This window comes from Taeniopygia guttata, chromosome 20 (genome assembly GCF_048771995.1).
Source record: "Taeniopygia guttata chromosome 20, bTaeGut7.mat, whole genome shotgun sequence".
NCBI lineage: Eukaryota > Metazoa > Chordata > Aves > Passeriformes > Estrildidae > Taeniopygia > Taeniopygia guttata.
In genome coordinates, this window is record NC_133045.1 from 3,147,267 (window position 1) to 3,167,415 (window position 20,149).

At 52.6% G+C, this 20,149-nt stretch overlaps 1 protein-coding gene across 1 annotated transcript; it reads left to right on the forward strand.

Annotated features, from left to right (window-relative positions):
- Positions 1–2,898: 2,898 nt before the first annotated feature.
- Positions 2,899–18,832, forward strand: NECAB3 (N-terminal EF-hand calcium binding protein 3). Its single transcript, NM_001245358.1, is given in 6 exon segments — positions 2,899–3,595; positions 7,903–7,927; positions 8,714–8,822; positions 12,881–12,906; positions 13,980–14,077; positions 18,677–18,832. Coding segments are annotated over 6 exon segments (378 nt in total). The 5' UTR covers positions 2,899–3,502; the 3' UTR covers positions 18,704–18,832.
- Positions 18,833–20,149: the final 1,317 nt, after the last annotated feature.

The following is a 20,149-nucleotide window of genomic DNA, read 5'->3' on the forward strand; positions in this document are numbered from 1 at the left end:
AACGATTTACAATAGTACAGCCAGGATGAAAACAATCCCCCCTACTGGCTGGACAATGCCCTTACCTACAGAGGGGTCCAAAAGTCAGATGGACTGTTCTATCTCACCCCCCAAAATGTATGGTTCATCCCACACCTGTAACCATCCTCTGAAGCATCAGGTGTCTGTGACCCCATTGGCCCAAGTCTTGTTCCAGCCCACCTTGAAGCCCCTGATAAGGGGTCTCTGAGGGGCCAGACGCTCTCTTGGATCTTCCTCTCTCTTGGAACTCCCCTCTCTTGGAACTTCCACCCTCTCCTGGAGCATCCGGCCCCATGCTGTGTCTGGCAGCTCCAAGCAGGACCTTTCACCATCCCTAATAAACCTGATATTCTCAGATCAGCCCTCAGAGATCTCTCGTCCCCATTCATTGCAGCTGTCCTGGAGCACAGCGCTCCCTACAGCACAGGGCAGCGTTGGGATGCAGCCCCAGGCACTGCCTGGTTTGATTTATCTGCTCCAACGCTGCTTTTCTCCATCAGGTGAAGGCAGCGGGGTCAGGAGATGGGCACCTGGCACACACCCTGCCTCAGCCCTCAGTGCCAGGCACTGTGACCCCACAGGGACCGTGTCCGTCCAGCCTGGGGTGCTGCTGGGCAGCAGTGCTGACCCCACTGGCACTGGGAAATGCTCTGCAGGATCTGGCCACGGAGCTGAGCCCGGGCAGCCCTGGGATGTCCTGGCCCTGTGCTGTAGGGTTGGGATCTGGGGGAGGCAGGAGAGCTCCACAGTGGGGTGAGCTCTGGGACAGGCTGGCAGTGGCATTAAGTGTCCCCCATAAGGGGTTTGTACCTTTAACCTAATCCCCCTCAGGGAGTCCTAGAGGGGTTTGGGGTCTCTATAGGCAGGGGTGTCCTGCCCCACCTCTGCATCCCACCCCCCGCTTCCCTATTTCCACTTCCAAAAATCTCTCCTGTTTCCTCCACGAGGAGGGAACTCGGGGAGGTGAAGAGCAGCATGGTTTATTTCTGGGATGCTGTTGAGTGGCTGCTTCCTTTAATTCCTCCCTGTTGAGGTGCTGGGGAGCAGAGCAGAGCCCTGGTGTCCCCCACAGCCGAGGCCATGTCCCCCTTCCCTGCCGTGGCTTTCTGGGAGTCGGGAGCACCTCCTGCCATCAGCAGTTTGCCTGAACTTCATCCTCACTCTCAGGCTGCTCCTTCCCACGTGGAAACTCGTGGTGACTCCCAGGGATTCCACTGGGCACCGAGCGTGGATTTTTGGAGCAGATGGGAGTGCAGGAAGCCCTTCCAAGGGGGGGATTTGGATCCATGGCAGAGCCTCACCATCATCCCAGCTCCTTCCATGCTCCCTGGCAAGGTGAGTCCCCTGTCCCTGTGCACCCCTTGCCCGTGTCCTGCTCCCATTTCAGTTGGATTTGGTGATGGACATGCTCAACAGCCCTGGGGACAGGGACAGCCCTGGGCCACGTGCACCCTGCAGCCCTCGGATGCCCCTGCCAGGGCCCAGGTGTGCTTTTTCCAATTCTTTTGCCTTGCACACACCTGGAACAGCTGGGAGATGGTAAAAATAGCTGTGATGCCGTGGGCTCAGCTTGGAGCACGTTATCCCAGAGGGAGCAGGAGGTGAGGGAGCTCCACGTGCTGCAGCTCGGTCACGTTGGGGTGGGGAAGGAGCTTGGATGTGAGACCTGGCTTAAAGCAGGGCTGAGCTCAGCACTCAGGGCGTCCTGGAGAGCTCCATGGAGAGCAGAGGTGTGCTGAGGGAGGCAAAGCCTGCCTGGGATTTTACAAAATCCAAGCAAAACTGGTTCATGCCCCTTTCTCAGGGAGTGAAATCCTGGAATGCAGGCATAAGCCCCCAGGTGCCAGGCAAGGGATGGGGACAGCTCCTCCTCCTCCTCCTCCTCCTCATGTCCCCCAGCCTGCTGGGGCAGGGGGGTCACACCTCTGGAGGTACCAGGATGCTGGCGTGTTGCTCCGGAGGGAAGCAGCTCAGAGCAAAGGCTGCCTGGCACTGAGGGCATGGAGGAGCTGGCACCACCAGGAACTCATTTGGAACCACCCTGGGTGTCAGGGGACCACTCCAGGGCCACCAAAATCACAGTGAGACCACCTGTGGTCAAACTGGGGCCAACCCAGGGCCAACTGAGGAAACCAGGACTTTCCCAGTGCCATCAGTGTCCATGTTGGGACCACCTGTGGTCAAACTGGGACCAACTGGGACAATCAGGGCTATCCCAAAGCCAACAGCGAACTGCACTGGGACCAGCTGTGGTCCAGCTGGGGCCACAGTGGGACAACCAGGGCTATGCTAGGACCAGCCATGAGCACACCATGACCACCCATAGCGAAACTGGGGCAGCCCCAGGGCCAACTAGGGCAACCAGAGCTACCCTGGGGGTAAGAGCAACCACGCTGGGACCACCCATGGTCAAACTGGGACCACTCAGGGCCTCACTTAGGGCACCCAGGGCTATGGTGGGGTCAACAACGACCACACTGGGACCATCCATCACCAGACGAGAGCCACCCTAGGGCCAGCTGAGGCACCCAGTGCTACAGCGGGGCCAACAGTGACCACACTGAGACCACCTGCGGCCACATTGCGATCACTGGGGCAACCAGGGCTACTGTGGAGCCAGCACTGAGACCTCTGGTCACACTGGGACACTCCGGGATGGCCACACAACCACGCGCGGGACCCCACTGGGCTGTACTGGGTCCAACTGGGACCGCCCCAGCGGCGAGCGGGCACCGCGACCAGCCAGGCCCCGCCCCTCTCCGTTCCGCCAAGCACATTGGTGGTTCCTGGTGCCAATCACGCGCTGTGGCCAATAGGATGGCGGCGGGGGCGGGCCCTCCGCAGAGCCAAAGTTGGCTGGGGCGGAGGCGCTCGGCTGAGTCGGGATCGGCGGGGCGCGACCTGCGCACGGACCGGGCCGAGCCGAGCTGAGCCGAGCTGAGCCGAACCCAGCCGAGCCGAGCTAAACCGAGCCGGGCCGGGCTGGGCCGAACCAAACTGAGCCGAGCCGCACGGAGCCGAGCTGAGCCGAGCCGAGCCGAACCAAACAGAGCCGAACCCAGCCGAGCAGAGCCGAGCCGAACCCAGCCGAGCCGAGCTAAGCCGAGCTGGGCCGGGCCGGGCCGAACCAAACCAAACCGAGCCGAGCCGCACGGAGCCGAGCTGAGCCGAGCCCAGCCGAGCCCAGCCGAACCACCCCTGCCGACCCGAGAACAGCACCAAGCAGCCGAATCCATCCCTACAGCAGCGCACCGAGCCCGTCCCTGCGGCACCGAGCCGATCCCTAAGGCACCGAACCGGACCCACCCGTACCGCACCGAGGCCGTTCCTTCCGCGCCCAGCCCATCTCTTCGGTACCGCACCGAGCCGTGCCCTGCGGCACCGCACCGCACCCTCCGGTACCGCACCCTCCGGTACCGCACCCTCCGGTACCGCACCGCTCTCCGCGCCCGCTGCCCGCAGCCCCGCGCCCGGCGGGACCATGATGTCGTGTGCCGAGCTGCTGGCCGTGTGCCTGCTCTCAGCAGATCGCGGCCCCAAGCCCCACCGCCAGCCGCTGCCCATCTTCCACGACGTGAGTACCGCACCCCTGCCCAGCCCCGGGCACCGCCGCACGGGTGGCGTGGGGGGAGGCTCCTTCCCGGAGAACCGGCCCGAGGGATGCGCCCGTGCCAGCCCGGAGCTGTGCGTGTCGTGATGGCTTCAATAATGATGTCGTGTCCTCCTGCTGAATGCTGGGCCTCTGCGTGGCTGGAAACAGCCCACGCCTCATCCAGAGCTGGCTGTCATGACTCCCGGAGCGGGAGCTGTGTGTGGCAGGAACGCTGTGGAAGGTTCCCTGGAGCTGTTCACAGCCGGGATCCAGCAGAGCGTTGTCTGCGGCAGCCCCCGGGTGCAGCCCCCGGGATTGTGCAGCAAGGATGCTCCGTGCGGGTTGGAGGTTGCCTGGGCATCCTGGCGGCTGTGGGTGGCACGGGGGAGCTGGGAGTGCAGGTGGTGGCTGTGTTTGTGTTCAGAGATGCTGGCACAGTTCCTCCTGTCGCACCGCGTCCCCTCCAGGCCCTCCTGTGACGGGGCCGGGGCTCCGGGGGAGGCGGCTGCACGCCGGCCATCGCCCGGGCCAGAGGCATAGCCCGGGCCAGAGCCACCTCTGCCCGGCCCTCCTGCTCCTGCCCCAATCTCCCTGGTGACAGTGCCCTGGCATTGCCGCCTGTCCGGCACCGCTGCGCTCCGAGCCACCCTGTGCACCAAGGAGATGTGGGGGCAGAGCTGCTGCCCCTGCCAGCGAGGCTTAAGGATGAGGGCTGGTGGTGCCGGGCACCCGCACAGCCCAGGTCGGTGCCAGCTGTCATGTCCCTGCTGTCATGTCCCAGCTGTCATGTCCCGGCTGTCACCTCCGTCCTGACCCGCTCCAGGTTCACCCCCGTGCCCCAGCCCATCCCAGAGAAGGGGAACAGCAGATCTCGGGCAGCACTTTGGGAAGGTGAATGCCACGTCTGGTCCAGTCCCAGACCTCCTGGCATCCCCAGGAAGGCGCTGGGAAGCGCGGCTCCCTCGGCTCGCAGCTGCCAGCTGAGGGTCAGGGTCTGTCCCCTGCCTGGGGGCTCTCCAGCCAGCATCATTAACCGCGCTAATTACTTGGCTGAGGGAAGGTGGGCAGGAGGGGGCGGTGGTGACAGCTGTGTTCCAGCTCAGCTCCTCAGGGCACTCGTTGAGTCGCATATCCATCCCTCAGGGTGTCATTAAAGCAATTAAAATGGGAAATGTTAACAACGCTAGCAGCTGCTTTCCGGGTTTTGACGGCTTCTCTTCCTCTACCCTGTGACTCCTTGCTCGCACCTTTGCTCCAGAGCTCGGCAGGGTGAGTTTCATCTCTGCACTTTTGGGTCTGGCCGCTTGGCCAGTGTCCAGCTGCCCTCCAGGCTGCTCGGGGTGAGCATCCCCCGGCAGCGGTGCCCACCACGGATCCCGGTGGCTGCTGCTCCGCTGGGACCTGCCTGCACATCTCCTGCCTTTGGGAGAGGTGAGGAGGACGAGGAGGAGGAGGAGGAGGAGGGCAAAGCCCTGCTTCGCTGCAGGTGCAGCACGAACCGCAGTGCTGCCATCGCCCTGTGCAGCATCTCGAGCCTCGGGGGGATTTGTCCCTCAGGCTGGGCTTGCTCTGTCCCCTCCCGGGCCACAGGAGCTCAGGCAGGACGGTGCCTGGCTGCAGCCTGCCTTAGCCTGCCGCGGGTCGATGGGCATTGTCCCCAAGGCAGCTGTCCCCTCCTGTCCCTGCTTGCCTGTCCCACAGCCTCCTCCAGACCTGCAGGCAGGGAGAAATCCTCTCATCTCCTTCCTTCCCGGGTACGTGTGGGGCTCATCCCATAAATGAATCCTATAATCTCCTTCCTTCCCGGGTACGTGTGGGGCTCATCCCATAAATGAATCCTCTCATCTCCTTCCTTCCTGGGTACATGTGGGGCTCATCCCATAAATGAATCCTACAATCTCCTTCCTTCCCGGGTACGTGTGGGGCTCATCCCATAAATGAATCCTCTCATCTCCTTCCTGGGTACATGTGGGGCTCATCCCATAAATGAATCCTACAATCTCCTTCCTTCCCGGGTACATGTGGGGCTCATCCCATAAATAAATGCTGTTTCAGTGCCTCTTTCCCCTGGCCCGGTGAGGCTGTGGCTGCTTGGGCACAGGGCCAGGGGCTGAGGGAAGCATCCCGGGCTCCAGGCAGTGTCCCTGTGCCTCTGAGGCTGCCGGTCCGCCCTGAGGCAAGACAGGGATGCTTGTAGGGCCCTCCAGCAGCACACACACCTAATCCCGCTCACGGCTCCTGCTGGTGCCACGTTCTGCCCCTGGAGCTCCAGGAGCTGTCGGGTGTGCTCTGGCTGGTGTAACTCAAGAGCCTTGTGAGCGAGGGAGAGACACCCACTCTGTGTGCTGAGGCTCCTGCTGAGCTCAGCTATTGGAAATGCAGGTGAACCCAGGGGGGAGAAATGACAATGTCTGACTCAATTCAGAAGGCTGAATTATTTCTTTATCATAACAATGCTAAAATACATTAATATGCTATATAAAAGGAGGATACTAAAACTACATACTGCTTTCTCTGACTCTAACACAACTCGTGACCCTCTCTGAGAGCCCAGCCCCAGGTGGGTTGGATTGGCCATCAGGCTCAAACAATCCTCACCAGAATCCAATCAAGCAATCACCCCAGTTAGCAATTCTCCACACACATTCCACATAGGAAAAACAAGGAGCAGAAACAGAAATTGTTTTCTCTTTCATTTCTCTCTGTGCACCTCTATGAAAAATCCTGAGAGGGAGAGAAATGTGCTGCCACACTCAGGATGGGCTCGCCCCAGATTAGAGACTTTCTCAGCCCCAGGGGGATCTCCCCTGAAATTGTGTTCTGCCTCTGAGGCCGCAGATAAACCCTGCTGAGCAAGGCCAGCCCGTGAGTGGGAAATGTTTGTCCTTGCCCCAAGTGCCTGGGTGACACTTGACTGGCTCTGGGATCAGCTGGGTGGCCTCTGTGACACCCGGAGCCACTGAGGTGTCATTCCATGAGCCATGGTCCCTCTGATGCCACAGAGCTCTGCAGGATGAAGCTTCTCCCTTGATGGACAGTCCATGGCAGGGTGTGACCCATTCCCTGCTCCACAAGCAGCCTGTTAGCTTGGAGAAAGCTTTGCTTTAAAATCCAGAGGAATTGCCACTGTTTGGGAGCAGCAGGTTCCCATCTCAGCTCCACAGTGCATGCAGCACGTGCTGTGTGGAGCTCAGGGAGTGCCCACCCCCTTTCCTGGCAGGAAATAAATGCTGTTTATTATTACATTATAATTATAATACGTATTATAGTTATAATTATAGCATTATAATATATATAGTGCTGTTTATTATTATATTATAGCTATAATAATTAATTATAATATTATTATGCTTTTTATTATTATTATTATAAATGTTGTTTAGTAATAAATGCTGGCGGGGCAGTAGCCTGGCTGGCTGGAATCCCAGGGGATGGGGGGCAAGAATAGAAAAGTTCTGTCTCCTTTCCCAGCCCTAATTTCTTTCCTAATCTTTCTTCAGACCTGCAGATTTCTTCGTCAGTCAGGATGATATACAGGACAGTTGCCACATAGAAAATTTTCTGTCGTTGCCTCCATTAGGATGTGCTGGACAACACCTTGAACATTTTAGTCTGGGAAAACATTGCCAGAAGTGATTCTTTTCCCCACTAGGGTCAGCCCCAGACCTTCCAATAATTCCTGGGGAAACAGATCCTGGCAGGGCTGAGCAGCCCCAGCTTTCTCCTGGGTGATGGGCAGAAGCCTCATGGCTGGGAGCCTGCGTTGAGACCCTGAACTGGAGCAGCTCTCCAGCTGTGCTCTGTGGCAGAAGCAGCTGCAGATAATTAATTATTTAATAATTAATTACAGTGAGTGTGCATGCCGAGGTGGGGTTACACAGCTCAGGGTAGGAGCTGCTCCTCGGTGCAGGTGCAGGAGTGTTGGTGATGCACAAAGTGCTTCCTTACAGACTGGGTTTGTTCCTAATGTTCTTTTGTTTAAATGGACTGACAAATCAAAGAGTTGCCAGCACAAGGATGTAGCAAAGTCTTTTCTGCTTCGCCTCTGTGTTCTCCAAATGTGCTTGCTGTGAGTGCCAGGCTCTCTCAGCCAGGGGCTCTGTGCATTAGAGGCAAGAGATGGGTTTAGTGGGATTTTCCCAGAGCAGCCTGTGCAGTCCCAGCAGCTGGTGCTTCTCCCTGAGCTCCTGGAGGTGATTTTCCGTGGTGCTGGGTGCTGCCTGGCTCTCTGTTCAGCTGCCCTTCTCTCCCTGCTGCCACGCTGAGCCCTGTTGTGTTTTGTCTTGCAGATTTTCCGGCGAGCGGACAAGAACGGTGAGTGCTGTGTCTCTGCTGCTGCCCCCTCCCTGCCTGGCTCATTCCCACTGCGAGGTTTGCCTGGAAGAGGGAGGATGGAAAATGCTTTTCTGCTTCACCTGGATCGCAGAGCCTGCCCAGGGGCTGGGCAATGGGCTCCCCCAATTCCCCATCCATGCACCACGCAGGACACAGCCCCTTCCAAGCCTTTCTCCCGCCCAGGGGCTGCCAGGCTTCTCTTGGTCCCTCACAGGATTGGTTCTGTCTCTGTGCTCAGCCCAGGGTTTTACAGGTGATCCTGTTTCTGGGTGCCCCTGGAGCCCCTGGTGTTTGGGAGTTAGGCTCTGCTGCCCAGTTTTTAGTCCAGCATCCATAAAGCAAGAGGTCCAAAATCACAAGTGGTTTCCCTGAGCCCCACACTCTCTTGGGCTCTTTTCCTTCGTGGTAGCTTAGGAGATGCTTTTATTGCAGGTCACAATGCAGCCCAGGAGCTGAAGTCCTCCACAGAGAGGAGGGAGAAAGCTCTTGAGTCCATGGAGAGCACTTTCTTTCCATGGAAACGTGATGCTGCCCTCAGTGTGCTGTTTATTCTTGGACAGTCTGCGTGCCTTTCTGAGAACACCACAATGGGGCCTTTAGGAAAGGGCTGAAATCCCACCTGCAGTTCCAGCAGCAGCAGCACCCTGTGTTTTTGCTGGGCTGGTGGGCCACGCTCCCAGGGAGATTTGTGCCGTGATTCTCATGCAGAGCACGCCCAGCCGTCCCACAGACACATAATTATTCTTCCCTTTTCTTTGAATGCAGATGATGGGAAGCTGTCATTTGAGGAGTTCAAGAACTACTTCGCTGATGGCATCCTGAGCTCGGAGGAGCTGTGGGAGTTGTTCAGTGGCATTGACAGGCGTCACTCAGAGTGAGTAGCGTGGAGGAGATGCAGGAGAAGCTAAAACTGCCTGCCTGGAGGTGGAGGACGTTGGGAGGCGGGTGTGATAAATAGTCAGGGTGAGACAAACCCACCTCTTGCCACACGCAGGTGTTCAAAGCCCCCAGCAGTCAGACATTTTGAGAGCACCATTGGATTTCCTGCAGCTCCAGAAAGCGAGCAGGCATTGAAAATGCTGTTCTTTTGCTTTGGAAAATGTACTCCAGGAATAGCTGTGTGTCTGCAGGAGCATGTGCTGGTGTGGGGACACAGCACAGGCTGGGCAGAGTCACAGACTTTGCCACTGCTGACTCAGGAGCTGCTTGTCACTTATGTAAGAGCTGCTTTCCACCCCAAGCAGGCTGGGTGTGTGTAACAGGGAATTTAGGGCAGTACAAAGTCACTTAAAACTATTCCTTGTCTGGAAGGGCTTAGTCTTTAGAAGTGAGAAATTTAGTTAAAATACTTGTTCTTAAAATGAAAATAAGAAAGAATAAATGCTTGTTAAAATACTTGTTCTTAAAATGAAAATAAGAAAGAATAAATGCTTGTTAAAATACTTGTTCTTAAAATGAAAATAAGAAAGAATAAATGCTTGTTAAAATACTTGTTCTTAAAATGAAAATAAGAAAGAAAGGTTGTAGGCCTAATGCTGAAATGCTTGTGAGGTATGGAGTCCAAAGCATTTGGCTAGACCTACCACCACCACTTCTCTGTACCTACACTTATGATAGATTTGATAATGGTAAAATATGCATAGCAGTTGTAGGTTGCTTTGTGTGACATTCATGTACTTGTAAAAAAAAGAAAGCCCCAAAGAGCAGGAGAAGGAATTGTGATTAGCTCTGATCTCCTTGTGAGTGGGCTCTCCTGGGCTCAGCTGGGATTCTCATCCCAGATTTTTGGGTATTTTTTGGCCTCACTGGGGTCTCTGTACCCAGCTGGTTGCTGTGGGTGAGTCTGTCCTGGCACTGGGAGGAACTGGGGTCTGCCCAAACACTGGGGTGCTGCTGGGGGACAAGGGGCTGCAGCTTCCTCCCAGTCTGGGTGGCAGGTGGGTTTTACCTGTCCTTCTGTCCTGTACCTGGTGGGGAAATTTAGAAAATGCATCTTTCCATGAGGGTGTTCAGGAATTGGGTGCAGATTGCTCAGAGCCTTTGACCTGGAGCCACAAGGGATGGAAGTGCTGACCTGGTGCCTCTTGACGTCTCTTGGTGGAAATAACCTCAAGCCTGTGAGTGTCTGGAATAAGGAATTTGAGTGGATTCCCTCTTCTCTCTTTACTCAGAGACTCTGCAGGATCTTCCAGCCTGATGATGGAGAGTGACTGAAACACTCCGTGTCACACAAAAAAAGATTTGGAAACCAGATCTGTGATGGCAGTGGAGGTTCCCAACATGACAAATGATTTTAAAAAATCCTGTCGCTTTTCTGCAGCTGATTGCTGTTTTCTTGCATAAATTCCAGGCACATTCTGACAAAATCCCAACAGCATAATGATGACAAGCTCCTCCATCATCAGTTCAGGCTTAATTACAGTTAATCAGTGGTTTGAGCACAGTCAAAATACAGCTATGGGAAATGTGGAGAGTCTCAGGATGAGTGCTTTGGAGGCAGAGGATGGCTCTTCTCTTGGAGTGGGAATGGCAGAGAGGAAAGCCTGCTGCCCTGGCAGCCCTGCAAAACGGGTCAGGATTTGGTGTGTTCTGCCCACAGCTCCACTCGGTTTTTGGTGTGAATGAGTTCTGGCAGTGTGGGAATGGCCCCAGCAGCCCTGGGGTCTGCCTGCTGTGCTCTGTCCTGCCCTGCCTGTGCCCTGGGGCTGCTGAGGCTGGGGGACACGGGAGAGGTTCCCGTGCAGGGCTGCTGATGGAACAGGCTGCATCAGGGGGAAAAGGGAGCAGATCTTCTCCTGGACAGCTCCCAGAGGGATGGTTTCTGCCACAATATGTCATTGATTGGTTCAATGTTCAGTGGTTTAGTGATTGATTAGTTAACATTTCTTTCTAAGCAGCAAGCAGCCAAGATATAAAGAGTTATTAATAACCTTAGAAGCCACAGGGAGAGAGTTGATGGCAGCTCCTTGTCACACCTTGCTGGGAATGGCAGTGAGCTGAGCTGGTGGCTCCTTGTTCCTGCTGAAGCAGTCCCAGCCCCAGGTGCTCACTGGGAGCAGTGCAATTGCCTGGATAACCTGTGCACCAGCTGTCCCCATCCCCTCTGTGGTGACTTTACCCTTCTCTCAGGTGGGAGCCAGGGTTTCCCTGCCCTGCTCTGGCAGGCTGTGCTGTGCATGCTGCAGTGCCAGGGCTCTTGCAGCACTGCAGCAGCTCTGCAGGCTCCAGGCAGCTGCCAGAAATAAAGGGGAAAACTTCAGAAGGTGCAAAACCTTTTTGCAATGTACACTGGTGCCCCAAACCCCAGTGTCTGTGTCAGGCAGAGCTGCCAGAGATGGGATCAGCAAAGTTGGGCAGAGTGGAGCTGGCAGAGCGAGGGGCTTTGCAGGTTTATCTGTATTGAGTCTCGAGGGAAACACGATTTTTTTATCCACTTTAAAAGTGCCTGCAGTGCCAGGTCAGTGCGCAGAGCCCTGCCTAAATCAGCTGCTGCGGGTTTAAAATAGCTGAGCTGAATCCCAGCCTGACACTGCCCCTCTGTGCTGCCTCAGAGCTCCAGGTGCAGTCCCAGAGCAGAGGGTCTGCAGTCCCCCTGCCCTGGCTCTGCCACCCCTCAGGTCAAAATATTCCCCTGCTTTGAACCTCTGCCTGCTGTTCAAGTGCTCTCCATGGCAGCCCAGAAAAAGGGAGAGACAGAAACAGCCTTTGATGGCTCGGGAACAGCTGTAGGAAGATTTTGCCTTAATTATTTCACCTTAAATGGCATTTTGAGCACTTCACACACTGTTCTCTTATTTTATATGGGGGTGTTTTTTCCCTGTGAGCAGTGTCAGAGGGGGGACAGGGTGATGTGGCCATGGTTTCCCACCCCCTGGGCAGCAGCACTGCAGCTTTCCTTGTGCTGACAGCCTGGCAAACTCCAGGTACTGCCACTTCCTCCATGTGTGACAGCACTTAAACACTTAAAAAACACTTGAAAAACTCTCTTTGGGGCACTCTTCCACTTTTCCAATCAGGATTTCAATTGGCTGTAATCATTTGGGGGATTTTGAGGCAGCAGAACGCCTTGAGCAGAGGCTGATTTGAATAAATGACATGCTGGGCTCTGTCCCTGCAGGCTCTGAGCATTGAGAGCAGCTCTACCTCCGTGGCTTTGGCCACCTGAGCAGATCCTACAGCACCATCCCAAAATCTGGGGTTCTTTTTGAACATTCCCCCTCCCTCTCCACCCCAGCAGCACCTTCAGCACCACAGGAGGGACCTGCCCGAGCCCTGCAGGGATGCTGGGGGGATTGTGCAGTGCAGTGCTCTCTGTTAGTGACAAGGGTGGGGGTCTGGCCCCTGCCTCCAGGATTTTGGAGCCAGATCCTTGCTTTCATGGCCTTCAGGGCAGGAACAGCCACTCTGGAGGGCTGTGAAATCATCCAGCCTCGGGGAGCCTGCAGACAGCCCCACAGCACCGGGGCTCTGGAGGAGCTCTGGCCATGGGGAGGACCTGGGCTGAGCTCAGGGATGAACAAGGAGGGAGCCCTGGCTGGATGCTTCCCACCCTTGGGGGAAGAGGTTGGGTTGAAGAAGCAGCTCCAGGGCTCAGAAATGGGGCTGCCAGCCAGGGGTGTGGGGCATCTCCATCCCTACCCCACTCTGTTGGCACAGATGCTCTCCCTGCACACTCCAGTTCCAGGAGATGGTGGTGGAGCAGATTTTCCTGCTCCTTCAGCCCCTGGGTGCTGCAGGGGCTGGGAATGGCTCCTGAGCTGCTGGCTCTGAATCTGTGCAGCTCCTTATTTTTCACATGTATTTTCATGTGAAAATATATGAACATGAAAACCCACCAGGACTCAAGACAAGACCCCAAACCCCTGCTCACCACCACTGTTTGCCCCACACCAGCCCCACTATCTAACAGGAACTTTTTTGTGTTTCTTGCAGTAACGTGGACACGGAGAAGTTGTGTGGTAAGTCAGGGATTTTCCTGTCCTGGAGAGCTTCCCCTCCCCAGGCTGTGTGGTGGGGCTTGTGGGTGTCTGACCTGGGCAGGACTGGGTGGCATCGAAGGTCCCTGTGGCTGGATCCCAGCGCAGAGGTGCTTTTCCCAAGGGGATAGATGTCTTAAAGCCAGGTGTCTGCTGAGGAAGGCAGGAGCCTCCTCTGAAATGGAAAATGCAAACCCCCTCCCTCCAAATCATTATAATTTTGAAAGTAAGGGGCTCTCAGGCAAAGATATGGGAATAGGAATAACAGTTTTTATTAGGGAATAAAATAAAAATAAAATAAAAATACAGTAATACAAAACAGCACTGGCAGAGTGAGAGCAGGCCCTGTCCCCCTGTGGGTCAGGGAGGTGGCAGCAGTCCCATCCCAGGGTGGCTCAGCCCTCCTGCAGTGCCAGCTGTGCTTCTGCTGGAGCAGGATCCTGCACAAGGGGGGAGTTTTCCTCTGGAGCTCCAGGGCTGGGGGAGATGGGCCTGGGCTCCTCTGGGAATGCAGGGGGAAGAAAGCTGCTCCTCTGGGAATGCAGGGGGAAGAAAGCTGCTCCTCTGGGAATGCAGTGGGAAGAAAGCTGCTCCTCTGGGAATGCAGGGGGAAGAAAGCTGCTCCTCTGGGAATGCAGGGGGCAAAGGCTGCTGTGGGTTCCCAGGTCAGATTGTATCCAGGTAGGAATGCTCGGCTCCTCCCCTGGGCGCAGCATCTCCCCATGGATGATGGAATTTTCTCAGCCATGCAGGGACACTCAGTGGCCATGGACAGCAGAGATCTCCTGGAGGGAGGATTGGCTGTGGGAGAGATGAAGAAAAAACTGCCCAGGGAACAGCAGAGACCTGCCCCAGCTCTGAGAGATGGGAAATAGAACACACAGCCCCAAACCACATCTCATAACCCAGAACAATAGGGAAGGACTTTTCATTTCAGTCCAAGTGGGAGAATGATTCTGGAAAGGGAGTGGGATGCCCCCTTGCAGCTCTGGGCTGTGTGTGGGAGCAGGGGAGGCAGAGATGGAAGCTGACCATGGGGTTCTGTCCTGCTGCAGATTATTTCTCGGCGTACCTTGGGGAATACAGGAATGTCCTCTCCGCCCTGGAAACCCTCAACGCTGCGGTGCTGGCAGCCATGGACAAAACCAAGCTGGTAAGGATGGCAGCTGGGTGTGAAATTGGAGCTGTGCTGAGCTCAGCTGCTTCTTAATGTGGAATTTGGGGGATGGAGGCAGCAAACTCCTCAAATGAAGGTGTGTCTGTGCGTGCTTGGGCTGCCTGCACGTGGAGGCACAGCCTGGAGGAGGGGAAGGGCAGCAGCCTGCTACCAGTGGATGGGGTTTGCTGCTATCTTCCCCAAAAGCATCTTCTGAGAAAGCTGCTCAGGCCAGTACAGTCACTCAGTCCTCACTCTCACCACAGCTAGGAGAGCAAAAACAGACAGAGGGGGTCTCTGTGTAAACTTCCAGTGAGGTTTATTGTAGAATCACACTGAAGGAATCCAGGGACAAAGGGCAAACAGTGAGTGTCCTCGGTTAAGTATGGGGTCAGGAAGCAATGATCTGGGGCACAGGGACAGTACAGAGGGCAGTGACCTGTGAGAAAGGGCAGATTAACATAGCTGCAGGACACCATGGGAGAAACCCCTTTTGACTCATCCTTAGGACATTCTCAAAGCCTGTGGTGAATTCTTCCAGGGCAACATCCTAGAATTTCCTTAATAATTTCAAAGGTATTCACAGGGAAGGGTAAACCCAAAGCTGTCATGCTGTGGAGACCTTATCTGTGCTCTGGGGACATCATCCCCCCTTGCAGGGCTCTGGCAGTGTGACAGAACCCCCAGGCCTGGTTCACGGGTTCTGTGTGGTGAAAAAATCTCTCCTCCAAGCTGTGCTTCCAAAGAAAGGCTCAGCAGTCTCTTGTTCGGTCTCAAGGCAGTTTATTGCAAGTTATCTAAAAGATTTTCTTCTGGGGCTGCTGTGGTTTGCTCACAGCTCAGGCAGAGGCACACACACACCCTGACATCCTCTCTGACTCCCGACTGCTTCTTCTCTCCCCGCCCAGGGCTGTGCTGTCTTTTATATGGTACATTACGTGTTACATGGGTACAGTTTGTCCCCAATGCCTATTACCTATATTAAATGGTGCTTTTCTATCTTTTATATGGTACATTACATGTTACATGGTTACAGTTTGTCCCCAATGCCTATTACCTATATTAAATGGTGCTTTTCTACTCTAAACCAATCTGTGAGTGCCAACATCACCAAGGACATGGAGGGAAGGAAGGAGAAAGAGGGAGGACAGGGCAGGCCCAAATCCCTCCGTCTTAAAACCTCTGACCCCCATGTACAAAACCAAAACCCCCCTGTACAGCACTCAAAAATTCTTCCCTCTACTTCGTGACTACTTCTACTATAACATCTAAACTTTTGTGACTTCTTGTTCTTCCTGCAAGGTTGGTAAATCGTTCCATGGCTCAATCCCAAAATCACAGCTGTTTCCAGCTGCCTGCCAGGGTCTCAAATGCTTCTGACCAGGGCCTGGAACATCCAAAAATGTCTGAGGGACATTTTGAGTTCCACCAGCAGTGCCTGTTCCAGCAGCTCCTCGTGGCGTCCTGTCCATGGGGCTTTCTGGGAGCGTCACTGAGAGCTGTGCTTTTTTCAATTCCTTTCTGTTCTGTTTTTTTGGGTGATGGATGTGTACAGCCACGTATTTCTCCAAAGGGCAGCACAGTCTCTCTGCTCCACAGTATTGCTGTGAGGCATTCACTCCCTCCAGACTTCTGTGCCACTGGTGCTCCCTGGAAAAGAGAAGCAGGTTTTTCCTGTTGAAGCAAATTTTAATGGACTCCTTTCTCCACCTGTTTGGATCTGCCTGTAGCCAGGGCAGTGCAGTGTTCCCAGCACTGCTCTCAGCCAGGAGGGACCTGTGCTGATCAGGGCTCTGATCCAGCCCTGATGTGTCCCAGTGCAGGTATTGATCCTGATCAGGGCTCTGATGTGTCCCAGTGCAGGTATTGATCCTGATCAGGGCTCTGATCCAGCCCTGATGTGTCCCAGTGCAGGTATTGATCCTGATCAGGGCTCTGATCCAGCCCTGATGTGACCCAGTGCAGGTATTGATCCTGATCAGGGCTCTGATCCAGCCCTGATGTGCCCCTGATAGGCTTCCAAAATTGAATAATAGAATTAGGATTATGAGTGTGTAGTTTAAATAGAAGTGTGTAATATAATGTAGTAGAAAACTTATAGTTTAAGGTTTTAGAATAATATATATAAAGAATAATTGAATAACATTATATATTAATATAATATAATATAATATAATATAATATAATATAATATAATATAATATAATATAATATAATATAATATAATATAATATAATATAATATAATATAATATAATATAATATAATATAATATAATATAATATAATATAATATAATATAATATAATATAATATCATCTATAATATAATATCATCTATAATATAATATCATCCATAATATAACATATATAATAATATATGTGTTATAATACAATATATAGTTTATAAAATAATAAGAATTTAGAATAATATATGAAACAAGATAGAAGTTTTAGGGCAGAAGCTACTCCTTCATCTGCTTCTTCATGTGTTTGAGTAGTATTGTGTAATTGGATAAAAAACTCACATTACAAGCCACAAGTAGTTAGTTATTAAGTTAAAAGTAAAAATAATTTAAGTGTCATTTCTTAATTTAATAGTTTATCCTTAAAAACCTTGGAGAGAGAGAGAGAGATACAGCTCTATTTTTAGTTTATTAAAATAAAGTACTATAGAACTCACAATGTGTGAAACTCTAATATAGCTATGAACTAATAAACACCTAGGTCCAAACAAGAAATACCATCTCAAGCATTAAATCCCAACCTTAACAAAAAAAGGAGCAAAGGCTCCTGAGTGGAAGAGCCCTGCTGAAGGACCTGCAGGTCCTGCCTGTCCTTGCCAGGCTCTGCTTGGGAGGGCTTGGGCTGGCTCTGGGCGGGCAGGGAGGAGAAGGAGAAGGAGGAGGAGAAGGAGGAGATCCCTGCCCGAGCTATCCCAGCACAGCATCTCTTGCTCAGGGCATGACCCAGCTCCAGCAGCTCCTCCCTGCTGCATCCTCCAGGGACACAGCTGGAAACGTGAAAAGGTGTCGGAATCTGTGGGTATTGATGATTCTGAGATTGTAGAAAGTCTCTGTCTGTCAGCCCCGCTGCCAAAGCAGAAGCCATAATTCGTCTGTGCTGGTTTCAAGGTTGTTTATTCTGTTTATCTCTAACATGTTCTGCTGCCCTGCCGCAGCTCTGTCCTGCAGGGCAGCGTGTGGGGCTCTGCCCTCAGTGGGATGGTACAAACATTAAATACCAGAAACTACCTGTGCTGGATTTACAATAACGTGCCAATATCTGTCACCTACGTTGGACAGTGTGTCCCCAGCCTGAACCAACAGAAAAATGCCAACACCACAGTGAAACATGGAGGGCATGAAGAAGGAGAAAAAGGACAAGGCACACCCAATTTCCTCCATCTTGTCCCCTTTGCACCCCTAATCTAGAATCCTAAAATTTTACTTTTGCACCTGTGCCACACTTAATTATTACTTATATCAAACACTCAGAGCTTGTAATTTATCCTGTAAGATTGAAAACTCTTTTCCATGGGCAGAGATCACAGACAGTGTCTCTGGGGGCTCTGTCCAGGGGGGTTCCTGACCCCTGCCAGGGTCCCAGACCTGCCAGGGCAGCCAGAAGGATGCCCTGGATTCCCACAAAAAGGAGCAGCAAAACACACAGGGAGCCCAGACAGCTCTGTGGGGGCTGCTCAGAGCACTCCACTGAGCTACCCAGGAGGGGAATAAGGACATGAAGGTGCCATGGGGGTGTTTGGGAGCTGTGGTTTGAGGCAGTGCTGCCAAAAGCCTTCTTGGGATGGAATATTCCCAGCTCTGTGCGTGTCCCTGCAGGCCAGGATACCTGGCACGGGTGGCTGGGCTGTGTCCCAGCTGGCTCCTGGCTGCCAGGCTCCTCCATCTCCTTGGCAGGAGAAACCCTGGGATAATGTGTGGGAGGTGCAAGCTGGGTTTGTCCTGGTGCCTGCAGTCACTGCAGTGTCAGATTGGGCCTTTCCTGACCCAGAGTTGGCGCAACTGAGAGGTGATTTTAAAACTTTTATTCCATTTTCAGTCTCATGAGAAGGGTGAGACAATACAGATGTTATCATTCACACCATCACAATCAGAAACCAACTATTTCCTAATTACAAAACTCTGTAAGTGTTTCTTGGCCTATCAGCTTTAGCTACACTTTTTTTAAAGACTTATTTTATACTTACACTATACTTTATACTTATATATATATATACACTTATCTACTTTATACTATATAGTTATAAAAACTTATTTTATACTTTCACAATATACTTTATACTTATATATATACTTATCTACTTTATACAATACTTTATACTTATACTGCACTTTTAAAATCTTATTTTTAGTTTCATTTCTCTCTCAACAATATCTATCTTATTCTATAATATTTCTAAGTTAACATTTCTTATCTCAATGTTTACATACAAATATGTGAACATTCTGTCAGATTTTAAGAATTTTCTAGAAATCCCTTTCCCACTCTGCAGGAAGCTCTGTGTGTGTCTGTGTGTGTGTGTGAGTGTGTGTGTGAGCAGCAAACCTGCTCCTGGTTGTTTTTATGGATCTGCAGGCCAGCAGGAGGAAACCAAACCATTAGGGGTTCCCTTGTCTCCATCCTTCCTCTGGGAACACGCTGAAGAAAATATGCCTTGTCAAGAAGAGAGGGTTTTCCCTCCACATTCTGTCATTCCCACTTATTTGTAAAATATAACTTGATAGCTGTGCTGTAGTGGGCTAATTGCACCTTATTTTGTGGCTGAACTTCATGTTTGCAATGTAATTTTGTAAAGGTAGGAGGTGAAAGTGGTAATAGCTCAGAAAACAGCCTGATGTTTCTCACAGGGGGTCTGTATGCTAAAATCTTTCCATTCTCCAGTGTGCAAACACTGCAAACCCTCACATAAATACTTCTCCAATCCAGGCAGCCTCATTGATCCTGTGACAGGAATTATGTGGCCACCCATTCCATTCTGTCCTGACCTTAACTATCATCATAAGAAATCAATAAAACCCCTCAAAAGCAGAATTACAGCAGCTCTTGGCAATTTGGTGATTTTCAACTGGGTAAACAGAGCTGAGTTACCAGTGCACAACCAAAATTCCTTGTCTTGAGCTTGCTGAGTGATTTCCCTTGCCATGAGCAGAAAATGCTGTGCTTGGTGAGTTTATTGAACCTCTGCTCACAGAGGGTTTGACCTCTGTGCAGCATCTGAGGAGAGGATTTTGGTTTTATACCCCAAAATGAGAAGTTTTAGGTTCTTTCTCTCCCCTGGCATGAAATTTTCCAAATTGCTGCTGGAAGGTGAAGCAGCATTTGGAGCTCTCCTGAGGGATGGGTATTTCCATCCTGTCTCCAGCACATTCCCCTGGGTGTGCTGTGTTTGAGGAGGCAGAAGGCAGCTGGCACTGCTGAGTCCCCTCCTGGGCTGGCACTGGGGTTTTGGGGGCTCTCACCCCACACTGGTGCCTGTGCCTGTGAGTTTGGGGTGTGGGGACTGCCCTGGGCGAGCTGTGGGGTTCAGGGCAGGCTGAATGTTTCAGTACCAAAAAAAAAAAAAAAAATCCATAATTAAATGTTGCTCCCCATCATTCCTATATACAGAAACACAAGTTTGTAGTACAATTGTACTGCCCAAGTACCCCCAAAAAATAAAATTACTAACCAAAGTAAATTCCCACAGGAAGGGGAGTGATGTGCTTGGGGAGAAGCCTCCCAGCCCCAGGCCAGGGGAAGTGTTTGTGTGCCCAGGCTGTGGCAGGGCTGGCAGGACACCTCAGAGGTGGGAGCACCTCATTTGGCTGCTTGCTGGGGGAAGGGCCCTGGGTGGTGCCAGAGGCATAACAGGGCTCGGATTTGGATTTTGGGCAGTGAAACTGATGCCTTGTGCAGGCTGCCCTAGAACAGGGACTGGACAAAGCTAAAGAATAAAGTCAGGATTTATTAGGAGGCCTCTATGGATCCACCTTGGGCAGCACCAGAGCCCAGCCAGGGCTGCACCCAAGATGAACCAAAATGGTCCCAAAATGCACGAGCGCTCATGGG